This window comes from Phlebotomus argentipes, unplaced genomic scaffold (assembly GCF_947086385.1).
Source record: "Phlebotomus argentipes unplaced genomic scaffold, Phlebotomus argentipes genome assembly scaffold_4, whole genome shotgun sequence".
NCBI classification, from domain to species: domain Eukaryota; kingdom Metazoa; phylum Arthropoda; class Insecta; order Diptera; family Psychodidae; genus Phlebotomus; species Phlebotomus argentipes.
This window is the reverse complement of record NW_026776174.1, coordinates 9,820,991-9,843,538: the sequence shown is the minus strand read 5'-3', so window position 1 is coordinate 9,843,538 and position 22,548 is coordinate 9,820,991. Positions and strand designations below refer to the sequence as shown.

At 45.3% G+C, this 22,548-nt stretch overlaps 9 protein-coding genes across 14 annotated transcripts; 5 read left to right on the top strand and 4 right to left on the bottom strand.

Moving 5' to 3' along the window:
- The first annotated feature begins 9 nt into the window (after positions 1-9).
- Positions 10-1,823, top strand: LOC132257512 (puff-specific protein Bx42). The gene is made up of 2 exons (XM_059754452.1): positions 10-305; positions 383-1,823. Exons 1-2 carry the CDS (start codon positions 80-82, stop codon positions 1,789-1,791), a joined length of 1,635 nt encoding a protein of 544 aa, XP_059610435.1. The 5' UTR covers positions 10-79; the 3' UTR covers positions 1,792-1,823.
- A 106-nt stretch (positions 1,824-1,929) lies between these two features.
- LOC132257510 (phenylalanine--tRNA ligase alpha subunit) lies at positions 1,930-3,815 on the bottom strand. Its single transcript, XM_059754449.1, has 2 exons — positions 3,420-3,815; positions 1,930-3,352 (listed from the first exon to the last, which is right to left on the bottom strand). The coding sequence occupies exons 1-2, from the start codon at positions 3,696-3,698 to the stop codon at positions 2,144-2,146; spliced, it is 1,488 nt and encodes a 495-aa protein (XP_059610432.1). The 5' UTR covers positions 3,699-3,815; the 3' UTR covers positions 1,930-2,143.
- Positions 3,816-4,114: 299 nt separating this feature from the next.
- Positions 4,115-6,606, top strand: LOC132257511 (phosphopantothenate--cysteine ligase). Its single transcript, XM_059754451.1, has 3 exons — positions 4,115-4,426; positions 4,506-4,734; positions 4,801-6,606. Exons 1-3 carry the CDS (start codon positions 4,277-4,279, stop codon positions 5,382-5,384), a joined length of 963 nt encoding a protein of 320 aa, XP_059610434.1. The 5' UTR covers positions 4,115-4,276; the 3' UTR covers positions 5,385-6,606.
- A 391-nt stretch (positions 6,607-6,997) lies between these two features.
- LOC132258097 (tyrosine-protein kinase Fer) lies at positions 6,998-15,571 on the top strand. Of its 6 annotated transcripts, none has more exons than XM_059755207.1 (12): positions 6,998-8,075; positions 8,559-9,127; positions 9,549-9,739; positions 10,698-10,794; positions 10,881-11,076; positions 11,147-11,284; positions 11,353-11,607; positions 11,669-11,837; positions 11,980-13,233; positions 14,006-14,810; positions 14,875-15,057; positions 15,119-15,571. In XM_059755207.1, the coding sequence occupies exons 2-12, from the start codon at positions 8,932-8,934 to the stop codon at positions 15,247-15,249; spliced, it is 3,615 nt and encodes a 1,204-aa protein (XP_059611190.1). In that variant the 5' UTR covers positions 6,998-8,075; positions 8,559-8,931; the 3' UTR covers positions 15,250-15,571. The 6 variants fall into 6 exon arrangements, with proteins under 6 accessions (XP_059611190.1, XP_059611191.1, XP_059611192.1 ...); XM_059755208.1 differs by having other exon boundaries at positions 7,053-7,076; XM_059755209.1 differs by lacking the exon at positions 6,998-8,075 and having other exon boundaries at positions 8,126-9,127; positions 11,980-12,153.
- Positions 15,572-15,780: 209 nt separating this feature from the next.
- On the bottom strand, positions 15,781-16,319 carry LOC132258103 (ER membrane protein complex subunit 6). The gene is made up of 2 exons (XM_059755219.1): positions 16,118-16,319; positions 15,781-16,046 (listed from the first exon to the last, which is right to left on the bottom strand). Exons 1-2 carry the CDS (start codon positions 16,254-16,256, stop codon positions 15,838-15,840), a joined length of 348 nt encoding a protein of 115 aa, XP_059611202.1. The 5' UTR covers positions 16,257-16,319; the 3' UTR covers positions 15,781-15,837.
- LOC132258101 (WD repeat-containing protein 91) lies at positions 16,304-17,540 on the bottom strand. Its single transcript, XM_059755217.1, has 2 exons — positions 17,053-17,540; positions 16,304-16,985 (listed from the first exon to the last, which is right to left on the bottom strand). Exons 1-2 carry the CDS (start codon positions 17,435-17,437, stop codon positions 16,378-16,380), a joined length of 993 nt encoding a protein of 330 aa, XP_059611200.1. The 5' UTR covers positions 17,438-17,540; the 3' UTR covers positions 16,304-16,377.
- Positions 17,541-17,793: 253 nt separating this feature from the next.
- Positions 17,794-19,487, top strand: LOC132258099 (RING finger and transmembrane domain-containing protein 2). The gene is made up of 3 exons (XM_059755213.1): positions 17,794-18,326; positions 18,390-18,955; positions 19,011-19,487. The coding sequence occupies exons 1-3, from the start codon at positions 17,948-17,950 to the stop codon at positions 19,458-19,460; spliced, it is 1,395 nt and encodes a 464-aa protein (XP_059611196.1). The 5' UTR covers positions 17,794-17,947; the 3' UTR covers positions 19,461-19,487.
- Positions 19,466-20,149, bottom strand: LOC132258102 (ADP-ribosylation factor-like protein 6-interacting protein 4). Its single transcript, XM_059755218.1, has one exon. The coding sequence runs from the start codon at positions 20,055-20,057 to the stop codon at positions 19,563-19,565; it is 495 nt and encodes a 164-aa protein (XP_059611201.1). The 5' UTR covers positions 20,058-20,149; the 3' UTR covers positions 19,466-19,562.
- Positions 20,109-21,595, top strand: LOC132258457 (eukaryotic initiation factor 4A-III). Its single transcript, XM_059755785.1, has 2 exons — positions 20,109-20,346; positions 20,457-21,595. Exons 1-2 carry the CDS (start codon positions 20,109-20,111, stop codon positions 21,521-21,523), a joined length of 1,305 nt encoding a protein of 434 aa, XP_059611768.1. The 3' UTR covers positions 21,524-21,595.
- The last annotated feature ends 953 nt before the right edge of the window (positions 21,596-22,548 follow it).

The window sequence follows — 22,548 nt, the reverse complement described above, 5'->3', positions numbered from 1 at the left end:
ATCACTGAGAGTTTGACAGCCGAGATATTTTGACACGGTGTGATTTCCACTAGAGTTTTCCCGTTTTCCTCGCTCTACCATGTCTCTGTCGAGCATTCTTCCACCGCCGATCAATCCCGTGTGGGACCGTGATGAGGAGAACCACCAGAGTTTGGCCAAGGGGGCGCCCTCGATAGGCGCTTTAGTGAGTGCAAAGATCGCAGCTCCGCCCTATGGCCAGCGCCGTGGCTGGGTGCCACGCACAGAAGCGGACTTCGGCGATGGGGGCGCATTCCCGGAGATCGCTGTGGCACAGTATCCACTCGGTGAGTCTCACACAAACACCTTTTACACTGCTCTTCGCTTCCGGACGGAGAATAACTCTCTTCTGCTTTTCTTTCAGGCATGGGGGCCCCCGAGAACGCAAACAAGAAGTCCAACGCTCTCGCTATACAATTGGACGAGACTGGGAAGATCAAGTACGACGCTATAGCACGACAGGGTCATTCCAAGGACAAAATAGTGTACTCGAATCTCAGTCAGCTGCTGCCCGCCGAGGTGCTGGCAGAAGATGCTGAGATTCTGCAGAAGCCCGACGAGGAAACTCTGGCGGACACCACGGAACAGACCCGCAAAGCTCTGGAAAAGCTCACCAATGCTAAGATTGCCGCCGCCATGCCCGTTCGTCACGCTGAGAAGGCAGCTCCTGCTCAGTACATCCGGTACACGCCTTCCCAGCAAGGAGATGCCTTCAATTCTGGCGCCAAGCAGAGAGTCATCCGCATGGTGGAAGCGCAACAAGATCCCATGGAGCCGCCCAAGTTCCGCATCAACAAGAAAATACCTCGAGGACCGCCTTCGCCGCCAGCTCCAGTTCTTCACTCGCCCTCGCGGAAAGTGACGGTGAAGGAGCAAAAGGAGTGGAAGGTGCCGCCTTGTATCTCCAACTGGAAGAACTCTAAAGGATACACCATTCCGCTGGACAAGCGATTGGCAGCCGATGGGCGAGGACTGCAGCAGGTGCATATCAATGAGAAGTTCGCCAAGATGGCTGAGGCGCTCTACATTGCGGACAGGAAGGCGCGAGAGTCTGTGGAGGCCAGAGCACAGCTGGAGAAGAAGTTGGCGCAGAAGGAGAAGGAGAAGAAGGAGGACATGCTGCGTCAGATGGCCCAGAGAGCCCGTGATGAGCGTGCTGGCATTAGAATGCCCGGAGGAGAGGCAGATCCAGCGAATCTGGAGACTCGGGAGCGCGATGAGTTGCGTGCAGAGAGACATCGCGAGCGTGCTCGTGAGAGGAATATCGCCAGGGCGGCTCCGGACAAGCGATCGAAGTTGCAGCGGGAGCGCGAGAGGGACATTTCGGAGCAAATTGCCCTCGGGATGCCGGCCAAGACGCACACAGGAGGCGAGACGCAGTTCGATCAGCGTCTCTTCAACACTTCCAAGGGCATGGACTCGGGCTACGGTGACGACGAGGCGTACACGGTGTACGATAAGCCGTGGCGAGAGTCTGGCGGCTTGGGATCTCATCTCTACCGTCCAAGCAAATCCATCGATCAAGACGCTTACGGAGCTGATCTGGAGCGCATCGTTAACACCAGTCGCTTTGTGCCAGACAAGGAGTTCAGTGGCACTGATCGGTCGGCGCAGAACGCCAGGCAAGGACCTGTGCAGTTCGAGAAGGAGGAGGATCCTTTTGGCCTGGATCAGTTCTTGACCATGGCCAAGAAGGCGCCAAAACGAGGACAGTCCTCGTCCGCAGAGCACAGCAAGGATAAGGATCGGGACAAGAAGCGTCGCAGAGATTAAAGGAAATCGTTCAATGGCCAGGAATGTTGGAACATTATTATTTCAATCAGAATCCATGCCTAGCTATCTCACGAGCTGGGCTTCCTGGGACAAACTACAATGAGATTAGGAGGCATGCGTATAATTTGGATAAAAGAATTAATTTGTCGCAGAACTAGTTTATTTTTCCAATCAATTCAAAAATATACACTTTTAAAATAAAGACAAATTTAACGAATTGAGAGTGTTCCGAAATTTTTGGCCAGGCAATTTCCAATTCAGGCATTTTAAGTAATCGTGTATTGAAGTAGCATCATTGTCAGGAAATTGTACCATTGCTAAAGGTTTAATAAAATGCATTACTACGTGATGTTCACTTGTCCAGGCGACACAGCGAATTCTCCTGCACCATCTTGAGATCCACCTTTGGTCCAACGAGATCGCGAATGTTGTTGATTCCGTATTTGACCATCGTCGGCCGTTCCAGCGACAGACCCCAGGCAATCACGTTCACTTCTGGCGGAATATTCATGGGCAGCAGCATCTCCGGCCGGAAGACGCCCGAGTTCCCAATCTCGATCCACTTGTTGAGACCCGGATGGAAGCAGAAGATCTCCATGCTGGGCTCCGTGTAGGGATTGTAGGCCGGCTTGAAGTCCAGTTGCGTGATGCCGAGCTTGCTGAAGAAGGCATACAGAGTGCCAATGAGATCACCCAGAGTCAATCCCACGTCGGCAATCACGCCCTCCACTTGATGGAACTCCGCCAGATGAGTGGCGTCCAGGGTTTCGTTGCGGAACACCCGGTCGATGCTGAAGTACTTCGCCGGGCGGAAGCCTCCTGGCTGATTGGCCAGCTTGTATAGCATCCGAGCACTGACGGCAGTAGTGTGAGTCCTCAAGATGTTCTTCTGTGCCTCCTCCAACTTCCAATCATAGCCATATCCCTGGGATCCGTACTCTCCCACTGAGTGCACCTTCTTCACCCGCTCCAGGTACTCCATGGGGAACTTGGAGCTCTTCGCTGGGTGTGTGAGGAAGAAGGTGTCGTGCGCATCACGCGCCGGATGCTGTTGTGGCTGGAAGAGAGCATCGAAGTTCCAGAAAGACGACTCCACATAGTTGTTCGTGGGCATTTCTGAGAATCCCATCTCGAGGAAAATCTGCCGGAACTCGCTGCGCACTTTCAGCAACGGATGAAGATGTCCTCTCTCGACAGGCGCTCCCAGGGCGTCAAAGTTGTATGCCTTGAACTTCAGATTCTGCCACAATCCACTGGCCAGCATCTCCACCGTGAGATCCGTCTCCAATTTCGTGAGACTCGTCGTGAATTCGGGTCCGCGAGAGAGAACAAAGCTCTTCGTGACATTCTCTTGCAGCAATTTCCTCTTCTTGTAGTCCAGCTTCACGTTGTCCGCAATTTCCTGGCCGCCGCCGCGGCTGATCTCCAGCAAGTGCTGCTGCACAACATCCTCAATAGTCTCCACTTTGCGCTTCACAAGAGGCGCCTTCCCGCTCTTGTCCACAGCAATCCAGCCATGGGACATGGCCTTGCTGAACCCAATCTTGGCATTTGGCGAACTCTGAAAAAGCAACAATAGATGATGAAACTATCTCACAACTTATCGTAAGACTTTATCCAATATCCACCTTCATCAGATCAGCCTGGGAGATGCCATCCTCAGGCACGGCATGGAAAACAACAGCTTCGTGACTCCCATTCTCCACAACGGACCTGCCCTCGTCCGTCAGTGCCCACGTTTTGCGCGATGCTGGCGTTGAAGACACAACATTGCCACTCGCCTCAATACTTTTCAGAGCACCTACTATCTTCTGATGATCCTCATTAAACACCGGCACCAGATCCAGCGTATCCACCTCATCTTGGTGCTCCAGATACTTCAGCAACTGCTCAGTCAGTTCCTGCATTCTCTCACCACTAAACTAATGACAATAAATTATTATTTTAAATCACATACAGCCCCGAAGCTACGTGTCGCCGCGGCGGAAGATGTCAAAAGAACGTCATAGAAAAAAGTCCCGAGTAAGGCGAAAAAGTATGGCATGCAATGTGATTCATAAGAACACAACGGCAATTGAGGAATATTTTTTGAATCTATTTATCTTTGTATTTGAGAAAATCGCGCAGTACAGCTTTTGTTATCCATAATTGCTCCTTCAGTTTAGCTTTTAAAATTGTCCCATTCCAAGGACACACAAATAATTTGTTATACACTTTAGAGCTCATAATTCTCTAAATCATACAGAATAAGTATCTATTTAATGAAATGTTGCAAAACACAATCTTACTTGACTAGCGAAAGTCCCAAGTCTTCCCTCCATTCAATCACTAGAGCTGTAATTTGCCGATCGTCGCCAACGACGAGTGTAGCAATGGTAGTTTGACGTATCAAAAGTGTGGTGATTCATGTAGAAGAGGTATAGAAATTTTCTGCCCTGTGCAAAGTACCTTTTCTCTCAGTTTTTCTCCTGATTTCGTGTTTTATATGTGCACCGAAGGCAGGATGACTTCGTCACACTGGGAGGATTTCTATGCAAATCACCTGCCACCCACCGACTTTGAGGACAATCGCTCCCTTCTGAAGGAGTTCTGTGAGCGGCACAACAAGCTCAAGAGCCACATCGTTTTAGTCACGGTGAGGTTCCCATGTTAATTTTATCTATGAAAGTAGGTTAGGTGTGAATGAATTATCGATTTTATGAATGAAATTACAGTCGGGAGGCACTACGGTGCCGCTGGAGCACAACACAGTGCGCTTTGTGGACAATTTCAGCGCTGGCACGAGAGGATCGGCATCGGCTGAGTACTTTCTTGATCACGGATATGCCGTGATCTTTATGCACAGGGTCAAATCCCTGGAGCCCTTCACGCGACACTTTAGCGGACAGCAGTTCCTGGACATGCTAGACCTCCACGAAAACGGGCCAAGTACAACAATTGCAGGTGATTTTCATGCTTTTGAATTTCGTCATTTTTATGTAACAATCTAATCACATTACTGACTTCCAGTTAAGCCCCACTCTGTGGACGTGCTGGCGCCAATATTGGCCAAGTACAAGTCAGCCCAGGAGAGTCGACGCATCCTGTACGTGAGCTTTACCACCGTGGTGGACTACATGTGGCTCCTGCGAGCGGCATGTGAGAACTTAGCTGCCTTCGAGCAACGCGCCCTGTTCTACCTGGCCGCTGCCGTTTCGGACTTCTACGTACCTTCGGACATGATGCCAACCCACAAGATGACTTCCGGCGAGGCGCCCACCATCTCGCTGCAGCTCGTGCCAAAGATGCTGGCGCCCCTCGTCGCACTGTGGGTGCCGCACGCCTTCGTCATATCATTCAAGCTGGAGACGGACGAGAGTCTCCTCATAGCCAAATCCCGCGAGAGTCTCACCAAGTACAAGCACAAGCTCGTGATCGCCAACATACTCCAGACGCGAAAGCATCGAGTGGTCTTCGTCACGCCGGACACATCATATGAAGTGCATCTGACACGCGAACAGGCACTCTCGGGCCTCGAAATTGAGGAGCCCATCGTGGCGGATATCGTGTGCAAGCATGAGGAGTTCATCGGCCAGCAGACTTCCACTCAATGACCAACACGTCAACGAAAACATATCTCACATGATTGCTCCGTGACGATGCCGCATTTTTGTCACATTGTTAATTCCGGAGTCCCCCGGAGGCATTAGAGACTTAGACCTGGATGGGTAACTGTTCGTAGAACCAATAAGTTTTCGTGGTGCTAGATTTTTTACAAGAAAAAAATCTTTCTTTTACCCGCTTTACAAATCCATGAAGATATGAGCTGATTTTTTATCATATTATATGCGTATTTATTTTGAACGAGAAGAGGTTGATTTGATTTTTATAAATCCTTTTAGATAAACATTTTATACACACCAATGAACAATGTAAAATCTTTCATTTACTAGAGCCACCTTTTGTATGACGATGATATAGAGTTTTTAACATGCAGTAGAAGTGAAACGATATAATGTTTCTTCTACCCAACAATCCAAGACTTTCGAGAGAGGGTGAAAAAATTCCAAGATTCATCTATCAAAATATATAGATTTATGTAGAATATTTGTAACGCGTTGAGATGGTCTGTTTTCATTTTTTGTCGGAACTAATAGCGTGCCTGTAACACCTCGTGAAAACAAGAACAAATATACCGAAGAAAGAGGAAATATATATGATTCCCACAAACATATTATAATTAACTTAATGCACCAAGAACAGACTGTATATTGAGATGTAAAACCGTTTATTGTAATGAATAGTATTTCTTCAATCTACAACAATATATTGTCTGACTTTCTTGGCAAAGAGGACACGTAGATTGGGCAAACGATTGTAGTTCATTACTCACAAATAATAAATAGAACTGGTATGAATTCTTGTATAATATTGAAAGTAAGAAATCATGCCACACATATGCATTCATTCTGTACTTTGCAGTTTATGAACAGAAAAAAAATCTCAGATGTACGAGATATTGAGTCTTATAACAGCAATCTTATAACCAATGAAAATCCGCAAATGTAGAAAAGAAAATTGTGTAGAGCAGACAAACTGAGAGTGAAATGCTCAGAAATTTTGAATTTATTATTGTAAAGATGTGTTTACATGTTCGTATGGCTTTTAAAATGTCAAAAGAATAAAATCATGTGATAGATGGATTAATGTTGGGCATTGCAGACATGTTGGTTGGACCAAATTGTTAAAGTGTAGCATTACTACCATGGTAATCTATAGAGTGTAAGTTGCAAAACTATATTGAAAGCTTTTTGGGAAAGGGATTCGTAGTAAAAATTAACAGGGTTAGAGAGAAACGATTATGGCTTTCTGTATAACATGAATGGGAAAGTATGTTTATTGGCCAGTGTTATTTTAGAAGAGAGTAAGTTTAAAATTTAATAATAAACTGAAGTATAAAACCATCGTTGCACGTTTTAATAGCTTTTAAAAGCCCACAAAGATAGAGTTGTTTCACGTCTTCGTCTCTCTCTCTCTCTCTTTCTTTCTTTCTTCCCTTTCTCACTCGCTCGCGCACGAATCAAAAGTAAATAGACAACTTGTGTGCGATACAAAAGATTCCTACAAGAAAGCATACTCAAGTGGAAGCCAGTTGCAGACGGGATTTCGTGTGAAGTGGTCGCGTTACACCTCAATTTCGTCTACACTTGGAGGACTTTATATTTGTGAAGAGTGTTGTTTGTGTTACTTTTTTTATCTCGCCAACATTACATACGAAACTAATAATAGAATACAATTTTTCCTGTGTACGCACACTGCATATGGTCGAGGGTGATCATAAGCGTGAAAATTTTCAATCATAAATTATTCAATAATTCACCAAAAAATTGTATCACTTGCCACTCGTTTGCGCTGAAAGTATATTTAGAATTCTTTTCCACTGTCTTCTCTCACCAATTACTGAACCATTTCTCAGTCAAAGTGAGTGCCAGAGGAGGAAAAATTTACTATAACATAAACTCAAAGGAGTGTTTGCAACAATTGTTGTTCCTCTCGCGGCTCATTACTTAAAAACAGGGGTTATTTACCCCATTCTTCCGTGTTGAGAATATTAAGCGATGTAATATTGTACTTGGTAATGGTTAACATTTTTCATACACGTACAATTTTCTTGAGAGAGCCATAATGTTGAGAGACAGAGGAATAATGTCTAAGAGAGGTGGTGAAGAAAAGATCCGCATATATACATATAATTGAAGACGTAGTGATGTATATATATCATGCATATGGTAAATAAATAAAACAAGAAAAGACGAGAAAATTAAATTGTGCCATCATGAGTGTATATGTGGTCTGTCTTTCTCGCTCTCTTCACAACTCTCCTCAAAGAGACATCTTCCTCCTCTCTATACTGCCCAATGAGGCGCACACCACGCGAAGACCATCCCAAGAAGCCCGCTCGCAACACTTCAGTATGAATGCCCAAGAGGAGCCCACAAGAGAGCGAGAGAAGAAGACTTTTATGCCTCGGGGGCAACATTATACAACCACACACCATAATATGTACAAGAGCATATATTGGCCACGAGAGTAACCAAGTGTATTCCTCACATCCAAAGAACTACATTATTCAAGCAAGAATTCAACATTCAACACAATTTGCTTCAGTCTATATTTGCCTTCTGTGTTCGACTTACTTCCTCCAAGTCGCGCTGCGTCTTCCAATATTATTGAGTAAAACGAGACAGCCAGACTTGCTCGAATTAATTATTTCTTCTCGCGCGTCGCCTCACTTTATAATAAAGGTGAAGTGTCAATTGATCGTGATTAACAGAGGAATTTCCGGTCAAGTTCTCTCCTCGCAATTTCAGAGATATATCTACCGATAAGATAAGCAAATCTGCTCACTGTGCGCGACCCGATTATCATAGATTCCACTTCCCACCTCTCGTTCTCCCTCTCTCTCGCTATCTTCTTCTTTGCCTATGATAAAACAAGACCAGTTGATAAGACTAGGCAACAAATAATTGAATTTCATTGAGTGGGTAATGGTAAAATCGTGTAATAAGTGATATTTTTTGTTGTGTCTACACACAGTTTATGAATGAAAATATAATCACGTATAGCTGCACATTTTCCTTCACTGCGCATTAAGCACGTTAAATCAAAGTCTCGGGAACTGTATAGAATGGATTTGACTTTTACAGAAACCTCCTAAAAGCCAAAGTGTACCAATATTTTTGTGAAAGTCACACAATACAGCACAAAACTTGTTTATATCTCCACAGAGTTGGAATACATGCATCAAAGTTAGACAGTGTGTGAGCCAAACTCCGTCTTTTGGAAACTCCAAATCCCAACAGTTTTGAGAGTCATGTTTTCGGAGAATCACACACAGTATTGAAGATTGTGTCAAAGAGACTCAAGAGTTGACTCTTGTAACTGTGTTTGTGAAATGTGAAGACATTGCTTGAGAGAAAAAATAGTGTCACCGTGATTTTACCGTGTCTCTTGTACACTTCCTGTTGTGGCAGTGAATTCAGGGAACTGGGTGAAAGGACTTCTCCCCTCGCACGTGAAAGGGTGCAATGGTGCTGATCAACATCACGGAGCGGATCTTTAAATAGACTTGAATTGTGTGCGAGTGTGTGAAGTAAAAATATGGGCTTTTCGTCGGCGTTGCAAGGAAGGGTGGCCCATGAGGCACTCCTCTTGCGTTTGGATGCTGAACTCCGTCTTCTGGATGCCATGAAGAGGTGCATCAACCAGAAGGCAAAGTGTGACAAGGATTACGCCATTGCCCTGGGACAAGTGGCCCAGCAAGGCCTCAAGGTGGACAGAGCTGATGATCTGCACGGTGAGTAAAATTATCATATTAATAGTCGAACTTTCTATTGACACATTTAAATGCCATCTCACTGCTCTTATCGATCTCGCGCATTTTCTTGGCTCTCCCAGCCAACGTGTGAATTCCTCGTTTGCAAGAAAGCATCAAGAATTCGAAATGAGCTGTATAAAATGACATTGAATTCACCACTAATTAAAATTATACACATTTTATCATAACATCGAGAAACTCACACCCAAATTGGATTGCATATCCAGAGATATTGCTAAATGTTTCTTACAAGATCGAAAGTGAAAATCATGATGTGTGTGGTCATTCATAATTCACTTGCATGTAGTTCCAAAAAAAAAAAATTTGCTCACTCAACACCCAAACCGAGAGGCATTCGCCGAGAGTCTCAATTTGTACTCAATTTTTCTTCCATTTGCAGGGAGTCTCATAACTAAAGCCTGGCGGACGCTCATGGAGGAATTGGAGCAGACAGCCAAACAAATAAAGTGCAATGCTGAATTCCTGGAACTTCTGTGTCAGGACAAGTTGACCCAATTGTACCAAGACAAGAGGAAGGCACGAAAGACATATCAGGAGGAGCATAGTCGAATTGCCACTAAGTTTAATCACGTGAGTCTCAAAGACAACTGTGGGAGTCCAATTAATACAATTAGTGGGATTATAAATACACACATTTTACGAGTGTAGCCGCACAGTTTCATAGAGTGTAAAATTAAAAATATGCCACGCAGAGTTACAATGTCGGAATTGGCAAAATTCCACAACTGTTCAATTTATTGTTCATGTACATTCATGCCCAGCGAAATAGGCCCACCTAATTTTAAGTTTAAAAATTTAAATATCCGCTCGAACATATGTTTTTAGAAATCTCTACACTTATCGTTATTTTCATCTTTTCCTAAGGACAAAAACCAACCAAAACCACATATTATTTAAAGATCTGATAGTAAATAAATGTTCATCTCTGATAAACTTGACTGTGAACAGCTATATAATAATAATCAGGCTTATTGCACTGCACATCAGTGTATTTATTATGTATACATATATATTTTTCTGCAGCGATCTCGAGAGTGATTAAAGATTTATATATAATGTATTCTATATTCATCATGAGATCATAAATTTCTGACATATCGAAGAGGAATGCTAAAAAAGCGAGGCATAAAGATGAAAGAAAGCATGAATAATATTCATCAACAATGCAAATTTCATACTCTATTCACATTCTTTTTTGCCAAAGAAATATAAGGCGTGAGAAATTGCTTTTCTCACTTATACACCATTATATTGTGTTATTTTAATGTCAAGTGATGTTAATCAACCAGTCTCTTTTCATGCAAAGTAAATAGGTTCCACACAGGCAATAAGAAATAATCCATTGATGAAGTTTCCCCCCAATAATTGAACTCTATACTCAATGTCTTCACACTCACATTCACAGTTTAATTCTTTTTTATCTCGTTGGCTAAATTACACTCCTATCTGCTTCAATTCACTAGGCTTCTTATGCATAATTATTTTATAGTGTAAAAATGATTAACCGTACTCTCCTATGGATTTACAGCTCACGGAAGAGGTATCAAAGAAGAAGACAGAATACCAAAAACACTTGGAATATTACAAGGGTCTTCGGTCGAGATTTGAGGAGAATTACTTCAAATGTGAGTTTAATTGCATAAATAAATTATATATTGTGCTTTTTCTTTCTATTAAATTGCCAATTAACATGGTTTTCTTTCTTAATTAGCTGGAAGATCTGGGCGAAAATTGGACGATGTCAGAGACAAGTACCAGAAGGCATGTAGGAAATTGCATTTAGCACACAACGAATACGTTCTACTCATTACCGAAGCTGTAGAAGTGGAGCAGGACTTCAGGACAGTGCTCCTGCCTGGACTCCTTGAGCATCAGCAATCCCTTCAAGAGGGCTTCATTCAGACATGGTAAACACTACCTTCACACTTGGCCTTTCAATGTATGCAAAATGTGTAAATGTGATTTCCTTTCCCACAGGAGAAACATCCTTCAAGAGGCATGTCAACATGGTGATTTCACATCAGACAAATTTAGAGATATCCAGAAGCGTGTTGAACTCAGTATTGCCCATGTTAATCCAGCCGAAGAGTACAGGGAGTTTACAGAGAAGCACAAGTAAAGCAAAATCAACGTTGATTACGTACAATATTATACTATATTTTCTCTACCACATCTTATTATAGAACATCTCCGGCCAATCCGATCGTCTTTCAATTCGATGAGAAGTTAATTGAGGACACACCAGGTAAACTGCAGCCAAACACACTCACTGTGGACAATTTAACGGTGGAATGGCTACGATCGCGTTTAAGTGATCTTGAAAATACCGTCAAAGAAACTCAGGAGAAACAAATCAAATTGGCAGCTGAATCTGGCACACAAACACCAACTATGCAGTCAAATAATGGTATCAATGGAATTGGCAAAGATGCCAACAAGTGAGTAATTTGCTAATAATAATACAAAAAAACATAACTGCAATTCATATTCCGCCTTCAGATATTCCAAAGATATCAACGCGCTGAAGTGTCAAGAGAAGCAAACATTGAAACTGGTGGATATGATAAAAACTGCACTGAATGATTTGGGCTGCGAAGAACTACCGTCCGGATGTGATGACATCTCAGTGGAGCAGAATTTCATTGAGAGCGCCAATGTTGATCAACCTGTAAGTCACTATTCATGTTTTTGCTCTCTTAAGCACGTCTCAATTGCTAAACTTGGGTATCAGTGGAGGCGAGTAGAAGATATTTGTTGCTTACTGGTGATGGTAAATAATTCTCTGGGTTGTTGGCACATTGCTTATCTAGGAGTCACCGGGTTCATCATCGTTCCTCCTGCAGAAGGGCGCTGAGGTGATGAGCCTCATAAGTGCCCAATTCAGACGGAAATCTCAACCCCTGCCGCACACACCAGAGAGAACGCCACGCTCCACGAGAGCTTCTCTGACCACGCGATCATTAAGTAGTTTAGCGTCTTCCTCGGTAAATAGCCTACCCATGAGAGACCCATTGAGTGGTGATTTTATTGATGTAACTGACAATATCTATGTCGAGGTTGATACTAACAACCATGCAACATTTGCCAAAAACACAACTACACACTTCACTGTACACTATGCAGCGGAGATGAGTGAGCAAATCCCATGCGAGACTCACGCAGAGATAGTCAACATTGAAATTGACGATTTGGAGGCATTTCCCGATGAGAAACCACCAATCAAGCATCCAAAAGACTCAAAGAAGCCCGATTCAAATGCGGTGGAAAGCACGTCACAGAGCAATGCAGTGACTTGTGAGAATTGCAAAGGCGCTCACAGTGCCATTGGAAAGGCGGACAATGGAAAGGGGAATAAGTCGAGGTTTTTCCTCAAAGCCGACAAATCTGACGAGAAGGAGGGGGAGTCAGATGCCTCTCAGCGATGGCTCTTAGGCGATGTCTTCCACTTTGACGACCTCATGCGAGACTTCGATATAAACACCAAATTCCGCAATATCCGTCTGAAGGGATCGAAGCAGAAACAGAAAATCGATACACAACATTCCAATGATGACGCTCCAGACAACACCCTCGATCACGATGAGCAGAGTGATCTGAAGAGAAGCAAACTATCATCACTCTTCGCCTCATTTCGGCACAATTCCAAGGCATCAAGTGAAAATACAAGTGTTCAGCAGAATGATTTACCAACTCTCGACGAGTGCTCGAGTTCACTTGCGACCAGCAATGACACATCTCTAATTATAAATGATCCACAATCTGGCATCAGAGATAAATTGGCCAGAACGGAGGATTACATGGAGCCACTCGAGCTGAAACAGCACGCCCAGAAGCAGAAGAAGGGCAAGGCAAAGTTCCAATTCAAGTCCAAGTTCAAATTCAGCTTCCCGAGAGGCAAGAAGCCATCAGTCACTTGTCAGAACTGTCTCAAGCCAATTGGGCACGGGAAGGAAATCTCGCAGATGAGTAAGCTTGCAGAACATGCGAATTTATGCAATTGTGACGCATCATTGATCGACAATACCCAAAACATTCACAATCACTTTTACACAGAAATTGATTGCGTGAGTATTTGATGCTTTGGGCATTTTGCATGTTTATTCAATTTTATATCTACATCATATGTACAATATTATTATTATTTACGTGAGAGAAGAAAAACTATAAAACTAGACTAAATGCTTTCATTTCGAATACACAGCAATTATCGGATTTACACTATCATTGCGATTTTGAGAAAGAAAATGTATGCGCCTCTAATGTGCGAATTGAGAGCTTCAGTGGAGGAGAACACGAGATTTTTGTCTCTGATCTCACACAGAGACTGGTTGACCAATCTGATGTGCGCGACCGGATAGTGGCTAAAAATAAAATTCCGTGCTGAAGAAATCAGCTGAAACTCTCAATTCGTGAATGTAATCACAAGAATAGCGTATGGTGAAAGGATTAAGCCATCAATTTGGAGCATAGAAAAAAGAGTTCATTCAGTGTTCTTCACGCAGTGTCTCACCTCAGGCCGATCTCACGTAGAGCACAGGCTCTTTTGCCCACTAATCTTGACCAATTATCTGTTAAAAAGACACACATCTAACACAATTGGTGATTGTAATTTGCTCAGTGTTGTTAAAAATAGTTTGGCTTTTGTGTAATCATTCTTGCGTGGCAGGATTTTATCCAGAAAATGAGTGAATCTGAAATGAGTGGCTCTTCAACGGATGTTCGATTCCGTCCAAAGCCACCAGTGAGGAAGAAGCGTATAAAGTCACTCTTGGTAGACAATCCGTGTGCAAAGGAAATCCACTTGCCCAACTAAAATCCTCTCTTTCCCACCTCCAGATGACTTTGGCTACGAATCGACCTCTCTACGAGGAAGAGTGGTTCCATGGAGTCTTGCCGCGCGAGGAGGTCGTGAGACTGCTGAAGAATGAGGGCGACTTCCTCGTCCGGGAGACCATTAGGAATGAAGAGAGCCAGATTGTACTGAGTGTCTGCTGGAACGGACACAAGCACTTCATCGTGCAGACAACAGCCGAGGGATACTTCCGCTTTGAAGGGCGCTCCTTCCCCAGCATTCAGGAGCTCATCATGTATCAGTTCAACTCGGAGGCCACAGTGACTCAGCGATCTGGTGCCATTCTGCGGAAGCCCGTCATGCGAGAACGCTGGGAGCTGAGCAACGACGATGTCGTGCTGCTGGACAAGATTGGCCGCGGCAACTTCGGGGACGTGTACAAAGCAAAGCTGAAGCCCTCGAAGAAGGACGTGGCCGTGAAGACTTGCCGGATGACTTTGCCAGAGGAGCAGAAGCGGAAATTCTTGCAGGAAGGACGCATCCTCAAGCAGTATGATCACCCAAATATTGTGAAATTGATTGGGATTTGCGTGCAGAAGCAGCCTATTATGATCGTGATGGAACTCGTGCCCGGCGGATCTCTGCTCAACTTCCTGCGCAAGCACAAAACCACTCACACGGCCAAGCAACTCATCTCCATGTGTCGCGACGCTGCGGCGGGAATGAGATACTTGGAGTCGAAGAATTGCATTCACAGAGATTTGGCGGCCAGAAATTGCCTCATTGGTTACGAGAATATCGTGAAAATCTCGGACTTTGGAATGTCTCGCGAGGAGGAGGAATACATAGGTGAGTATCGAGGCCAGGAAGTTTCTCAGTAAAATCCTTATCAATTATCTTCGCTCTTTGACAGTGTCTGACGGCATGAAGCAGATTCCCATCAAGTGGACAGCACCAGAAGCCCTCAACTTTGGCAAGTACACTTCCCTCTGTGATGTCTGGTCCTACGGGATTCTCATGTGGGAGATCTTCTCCAAGGGAGACACCCCATATTCCGGCATGAGTAACGCCAGAGCGAGGGAACGGATTGACGCAGGTAAGCAACATTTCTTTCTTTCTGGCCAAACCTGAACTGAAAATCATTATTTGCTCCTCAGGATACCGAATGCCAGCCCCGGAACAGACTCCGCCCGAAATGTACAGACTGATGCTGAGATGCTGGTCATATGAACCCGAAACCCGACCGCATTTCGATGAGATCTTCTCGCTGGTGGAGAACGGCTGCTGATGGACAATCTTCCTTATTAGAGAAGCCAATACTTTTCTATGAAAATGGCGACAATCTGATATCCAGAAGCGGACACTCTTTTCTAGATTAAGAAAGCGAAAGCAATCTATATTTACGGAATATACGTATCTCTAATTACTCTCCTACGAGTGCGAAAACCTATTGGATTTCACGAATAAGTTGTAAATTCAATAAGAATTTTATGATCGTAATGTAGTCTCATGTCAAGAACTGATCTATAATTTATCACTCATGCAGTATTTATGTAAATTTGTACGTTTCACACGCAGACTTTTATGATGAATAAATCAATCTTATCTTACGCACCTGTTGCTTAGTATTTCCACGCACGATATGTCACGGAACAAGAATTATTTGATATTTTCCACCGCATTTCACAAAAGCCAAAACAAAAACATGTCCGGTGAAACTGATCACATGTCTATAGATGTCGCTCTGATCACCACAGAGTGGCAGACGTTGAATGGTTTTATCCTTGGTTTTATCCAGGAGGAATGAAAATGTTTTCCCAGAATCATATAATTTATTGAAATTGCATAGAAATACGTGGAATTGAAGGCAAATATGCTAGTAAACGTGAACCATGCCGTAGAGGAATGTCCAGAAAAGGACATAAGTGCACAATCCTCCCATGAATCCGTTGGTCAGCAGACTTCTTCGACTGATGAAATACTTCTGCCAATTTGTCCCGGACTTGGACAACAGCAGGAACCAGAGGCCAAAGACAGCGAACAGGTAGAAGAGAAATCCTATGATTCCCGTGAGGCCCAAGATGCCTGCAGAGGAAAACAAATGAGGTGTCACCCACGTCAGTGAAAACCACCTTCGTGACCAAGATCTAACTAACCTGCAGTGCTTCCCGATAAAGCTGCCATGGAGGTGCGACAATACTCCACGGCCGAGGCATTATTCCTAATTGCAGACTCACTGTAAGCGATTATTTCGCCACTTTTGGTTTCTCTCGCCTTAACCCTATTCGTCGCCATCGTGAAAACTCACTCCCTGAAGAGGTCGCTTCATATCGGCAAAAAGATTGTTTTGCTATTTGAACACCAACGGATATATTTCAGAATTGCATGCCCCAAAATTTACTCTCTCTGCATCAATTTACTCTCTCTGCATCAAAGTGCGACTGCCCACGCTACCAGATCTCTTTTTGTTCCTGTTGTCCTTCCGCCCCAGCACTGGACTACCGCCAGTGCCGATGTTCATGTTGCGAATGAGAGATTTGAATCCTTTGGCTTGTATGTCAGCACTCTGGCCGAGACTCAGCGTCTCCTGGGCGATAATGTAGAAGTCATCAATAATGTGGGCAGGAGGCGGGATGTCGAAGGGCACGACGTCATTGAGGGCGCTCTGTGGAATGCCTACTCTAGCTTGAGACGAGCCCGAGGCTCTCTGCCTGTTAGAATCGTAGGTTTTTTGGTCGGTGAAAGCTGAGATTCGCGACTGATGAGATGTGGATGCGCTGGATGAGCCAGAAGCTTGAGGTTGATTGAGTGCTTGCAAGCGACTCTTCAGCGATGCATTCTCATCCTGAAGTTTCTTAATCATGGAGGCTTCAGTTTCCGCTCGAATGAGTGTTGGTTGCGGCATGCACTGGAATATTGTGGCCAGGAAGTTGTGGAGAGAGATCATGAGTGTGTCCTGCCATTGTTTAGTAAAGCAGACACCGAATACTGGGTGCTCCTCTGGGTTCTTACAGAAGGGAAACACTATAAAAAAGTAAATGATGAATTTATAAGTATTTAGAGAGGAGGAAGTATTTATGTGAGCACTTACAGAACCACTCCTTCCATTCTGGTTGATTCTGCAGCTCGTGGGCAAGTTTCCCGAAGAATTCAGTTATTTTGTCCATCTTGTTGGCGCTGAACGCTGTCACAAGGTAGAGCTTCAGCATGCCAGACTCCAATTTCTTCACAGCCACCGTGTAGGAATGCTCGAGTTTCGTGAAAAGATGACCATCCAGATGCGCCCACATATCCCTGAGCGCCCCCAGATCCTGCGTATTGATGCTGTGAGTGATTTTATCGATGATTTTGTCAACACGGAAACTTCTATCCTTGTCGAGCTTCAATTCAGCATCGAAGGCTTTCAGGGATGTGGAGAATCCCCGGAAAAGCATATATTCCCTTATGAGGCCATCGACGTACTGAACGTGAGCCATATTTGGCTTTTAATTTCATGCAAAAGCACTTTTTAGAGAGATTTTGTGAATGTAAACAAAGCCACTTTCTAGGAAAAACACAGCTGATTGTCACAGTATTTCAAGTGGTGGCCACTTGGCTGTGCTGATGTCACTAAAGTGAAAAATTGGCACGGGAATTGAATATGATTTTCACAGATATTGTGATCGAGCGATAAGACACGTGATATAATTCCCATTTAACTGCGAATGATTCAGCGAATAATTACAGTATTATCGATAAAAATTACAAAAAAAAAATGTACAATTTTAATTGAAGTACTTGAAGCACCCAGCGATCGGATTTATACGATAAATATTTACACAAGAATCACATTCGACAGCAAGCCTCTCAGGCCTTATCGTAATATAGTTGGATGATGAAAGTGAGCATCTCGGGAAAAGCGTAATTTCTGTAAAATTGCACAGAATTACACACAAATAGTGAAAAAATACTTCGTGGAAAGTGGATAAAAGAGGAGATTGAAAGGAATGTCGAATTCCGGGCAGAATTTCTACTTTGCTCGCGGTGTGAACTCGCAAGGAGTGCAAGCGCAGGATACCACCATTGATCTGGCCAACATAGAGGCTGGAGCTGCGACTGGAGAGACAAATCACACGCCAGAGGCTCCGACAAGGCGCCTGGCGAACACCTTTCGCCTGCCGAACAACATTGTGACGACAAATTGGCGTGAAATCACGCACATGATTCACTCATCATTCCTAGCTCAATCCCAGCAATCCCGGACAATGAACAACTTCAGCACATGGATCCCCACGAGCGGCCCCACGGCCGTGCGGAGCACCGGGACGACTACTCACCCTTCTAGCCAAGACAGCTTTGTGATAAACTTCGATGGACAGCCTTCAGGTAATCTTCGATCGTCTGAACCAATTAAAGGTCATTGAAAGTGCTTCTCTTGATGCTGAATAGTGAGCGGAGAAGGTCCTCCGCCAGCGCCTGCTGAGCCGCCGGCCTACAACGCAAATGCCACAGAACTGAGACCTCACCATCACCACCACCAAGCCAGGGACGCAGATCCGGAGGGCCCCATGACAGAGGCTCTGGCGCAGATGCCGGAGACACGAGCCTTTCTCCTAACTCTCAGTCGATATCTTCCATACGTGTGCATCTTGTTGGCCAAATCCTGCTTTGACCACTTCGACGGCATTCTGGACTGCAATGTCCTCTTCGTCACGTTCTCCCACGCCAACTGGGTGGTGCGCCAGGAGGTGGCGAAGAAGCAGAACAGAAGGACCTTTACACTTATCCGGGAGCTCATCTACATAACTCTGGCCATCGTGATAGTGGGCTTCATGCTGGAGAGGAAGAACATATACATCAGCCTCATGTTCGCCTCGTCCTTCACTGAGCCTTTCGGCCTGAGGAACCTTCTCTTCTCCGTTGGCATCACGGACTTGATCCTCAAACTGATCACTGTGGGTGTGAAGATTCTCATCACACTTCTTCCGGCGTCTGTGATGGAGTACAAAGGGCGGGTAAGTGGATTTATCGCCAGTGCTAATCTCCTCTAATGATCTCCCTCGTCTCCAGGGTCGTGTGTACCTAATGACCGAGGCAGTCTCTCAGCTGTATCGCGCCTTGGCACCCATTCAGCCGTGGCTCGTCTTCCTGCTGGACTCATACACGTCCTATGAGCGCATCATGGGCGTCATCCTGGCGGCCGCCTACATGGCAGCCAAGGGCGGAGATCTGCTGAACAGAGCCAAGTTCGTGAAGCGATCCTTCGTGAAGCTGCTGCAGAACGTCAGCTTCGGCGCCACGCCGACCAAAGAGCAGCAGCAAACGGCCGGTGGCATGTGCCCCATCTGCCACGACTACTACACGAATCCCGTGCTGCTGGAATGTAGCCACATCTTCTGCGAGGCATGCGTAGGTACGTGGTTTGACCGAGAGCAAACGTGCCCCTTGTGCAGAGCCAAGGTTGTGGAGGATCCCTCCTGGAAAGACGGCGCCACGACGTTCTTCATCCAATTGTACTGAGAGACTTAAATTCGCAGATTCTCTATTCAGCATTTCCCTTTACCACACAATTGAATACCATTCTGTTCATAGTTTATAGAATATAGATTATGTTGGAGGACTCTAGTTCAGCTTCCATCCGATGGTGTTGGCCTGGAAGTGCTGACCATCGGCTGCAGTTGCCTGTCTGTTGATCTCCCGGTGTCTGTCGCGGCTGACAATCTCCTCCAGCACCTCTCCGTCACCCCGGATAAGTCTCTCACGTCCCGTGACCGGATCTGTGACCCTTCGGATGACACTCTGACGCGCCTCCCACTGCTCTCTCGTCTCGGGCACCCGTGCCGTGTTGGTCATCAAATTTATGGGGATGTCGTAGTTGGTGTGACCCTTTTTCGCCTCCTTCTTCAGCTTTTTCTGCAGTTTCTTCTGCTCCTTGCGTGCCTTCTTCATTTCCTTGGACATTTTTCTGCCAGATGATGAGTCACTGGAGGAACTGCAACTGCTCGAGCTCGAAGATCTGCGTTTGTGTTTCTTGTGATCCTTGTGCTTATGCTTCTTCAGCTTTTTGTGGCGGTCCACGCTCCATCCTGCTCCTCCAGAACCCCCAGGATAGTCCATATCACGTGAAGATTGCAATAAAAAACCCCACTGAAATTTTTAGGTCGTCTCATGAAATCAAAACAGCACTTTTTCCCTTCGTCGCACACAGCGCCTCTAGAGCTAACGGAAGAAAGCATTCAGTTAAGTGAAAGCAAAGCAGCAAAAATGGCCGGAGCGCGTCGCGGTGGTGTAAATACTGAGGATTTATCCAATGTGGAGTTCGAAACTAGCGAGGATATTGAGGTGGTGCCCACCTTCAATTCCATGGGCCTCCGGGAGGAGCTGCTTCGTGGGATTTACGCGTACGGTGAGCAATTTTTTGGGTGACCCCGCGAAGTGTCACTTCAGGGGCCACATAACCTCAGAAAATGGTGTTTTCCTTGAGCGGTTTTTGAATTTTCCTATATTTCTGGGCAGGTTTCGAGAAACCCTCTGCTATCCAGCAGCGCAGCATTCTTCCGATTGTCAAGGGACGCGATGTGATTGCTCAGGCGCAATCGGGCACAGGAAAAACAGCCACGTTTTCCGTCGCCATCCTTCAGAGTTTGGACACGACGATGCGAGAGACGCAAGTGCTGTGCCTCTCGCCCACACGCGAGCTGGCGGTGCAGATCCAGAAGGTGATTCTGGCTCTGGGAGACTTCATGAATGTGCAATGCCACGCGTGCATTGGCGGCACCAACCTGGGGGAGGACATCCGTAAGCTGGACTATGGGCAGCACATCGTGAGCGGCACTCCGGGTCGAGTGTTTGACATGATTCGCCGGCGAGTGCTCCGCACACGCTCCATCAAGATGCTCGTGCTGGACGAGGCGGACGAGATGCTGAACAAGGGCTTCAAGGAGCAGATTTATGACGTGTACCGCTATTTGCCGCCTGCCACGCAGGTGTGCCTGATTTCGGCCACGCTGCCGCACGAGATCCTCGAGATGACGTCCAAGTTTATGACCGACCCCATTAGGATCCTCGTGAAGCGCGATGAATTGACACTGGAAGGCATCAAGCAGTTCTTCGTGGCCGTGGAGCGCGAGGAGTGGAAGTTCGACACATTGTGCGATCTCTATGATACCCTCACCATCACTCAGGCCGTTATCTTCTGCAACACGAAGCGAAAGGTGGATTGGCTGACAGAGAAGATGCGAGAGGCCAACTTCACTGTCAGCTCGATGCACGGCGACATGCCGCAGAAGGAGCGCGACGAGATCATGAAGGAGTTCCGCTCTGGCCAGAGCCGCGTCCTCATCACCACAGACGTGTGGGCGCGCGGCATCGACGTGCAGCAGGTTTCGCTGGTCATCAACTACGATCTGCCCAACAACCGTGAGCTGTACATCCACAGGATTGGCCGTTCTGGACGCTTCGGGCGCAAGGGTGTCGCCATCAATTTCGTGAAGTCGGACGACATTCGAATCCTGCGCGATATCGAGCAGTACTACTCCACGCAGATCGATGAGATGCCCATGAATGTGGCAGATCTGATCTAATTCCTCACACTTTCTATTTAATTCACCCATTTATATCCAAATACATAAAATAATCATTTTGTGGAATAAAAATTAAAGATTTGAGAACAGAAGCGATTGCGCCATCTGAGTTCAGTGGCTGAAAGCACTTTAGTTGGTCAGGCGGGAAATTGAGTCACCGAAAAAGAAGAACTTTCCGCCCAATTTGACACCCCGTTCCACTTTGAGGCCGAGAAGTATGAATAATTGAGAAAATTCTCAACGCCGTTTACACAGCCACGAGTCACGAGATGAAGATAATGAGAATCACACAATTTATTAAGCACAAATATTCCATTAAATAGGATGAATTTATGTTCTAAGCTGAATTTAACAATCTGCGTGTGGTTTCTGAGGCTTACCTTGTCGCCTTTTCCGACCCTCCACGCGTCTGGGTGTGAGTTTCAATGTCTCCTAGGCTTTTTCTCTTCCCTCTCGGTGGGATAATTTAATTATTTTGCATCCCTTCGTGCCTCCAGACGCCACAAAGTTGATTTTTCCTGTTGTGGCAGAGCAAAAGGTGAGAAAATTTCTCCCAAGACGACTTCCTTGAGACGCAATTGCGGAGATTTATTAAATTAGGGCTGAAGAGGGCGTCTTGAGAGTCTCGGTAAGAATCCCCAACGGCGTGATCAGTAGCCTCAGTGGCGTAGAAAACAGCAGTGACGCCATTTCGGACCTCTTTTAGTACTTTTCTCGGCACAAATACCCTAAAAACCACAAAATTGCTCCAGGTTCCTTCTGCAGGAAACTCAAGACAGGTTTACCGAAATTATCTTGTAGAAATAAATTTGAATAGTCGCAGAATACTCCCGAAGGTAAGCTGTAACCCGAATATATGCGAGATATAAAACGTCTGCAAAGTGTTTCGCACGTTTCGCATTACTTCGACATGAAGATCAAATGAAAAGGGATTTTCGAAACTTTAAACATGTCTAATGAATTTCTTAACAAATCTATTGAAATCTTTACTACCTCTTGAAAGCTTCTTAACTTGTTATGCAATG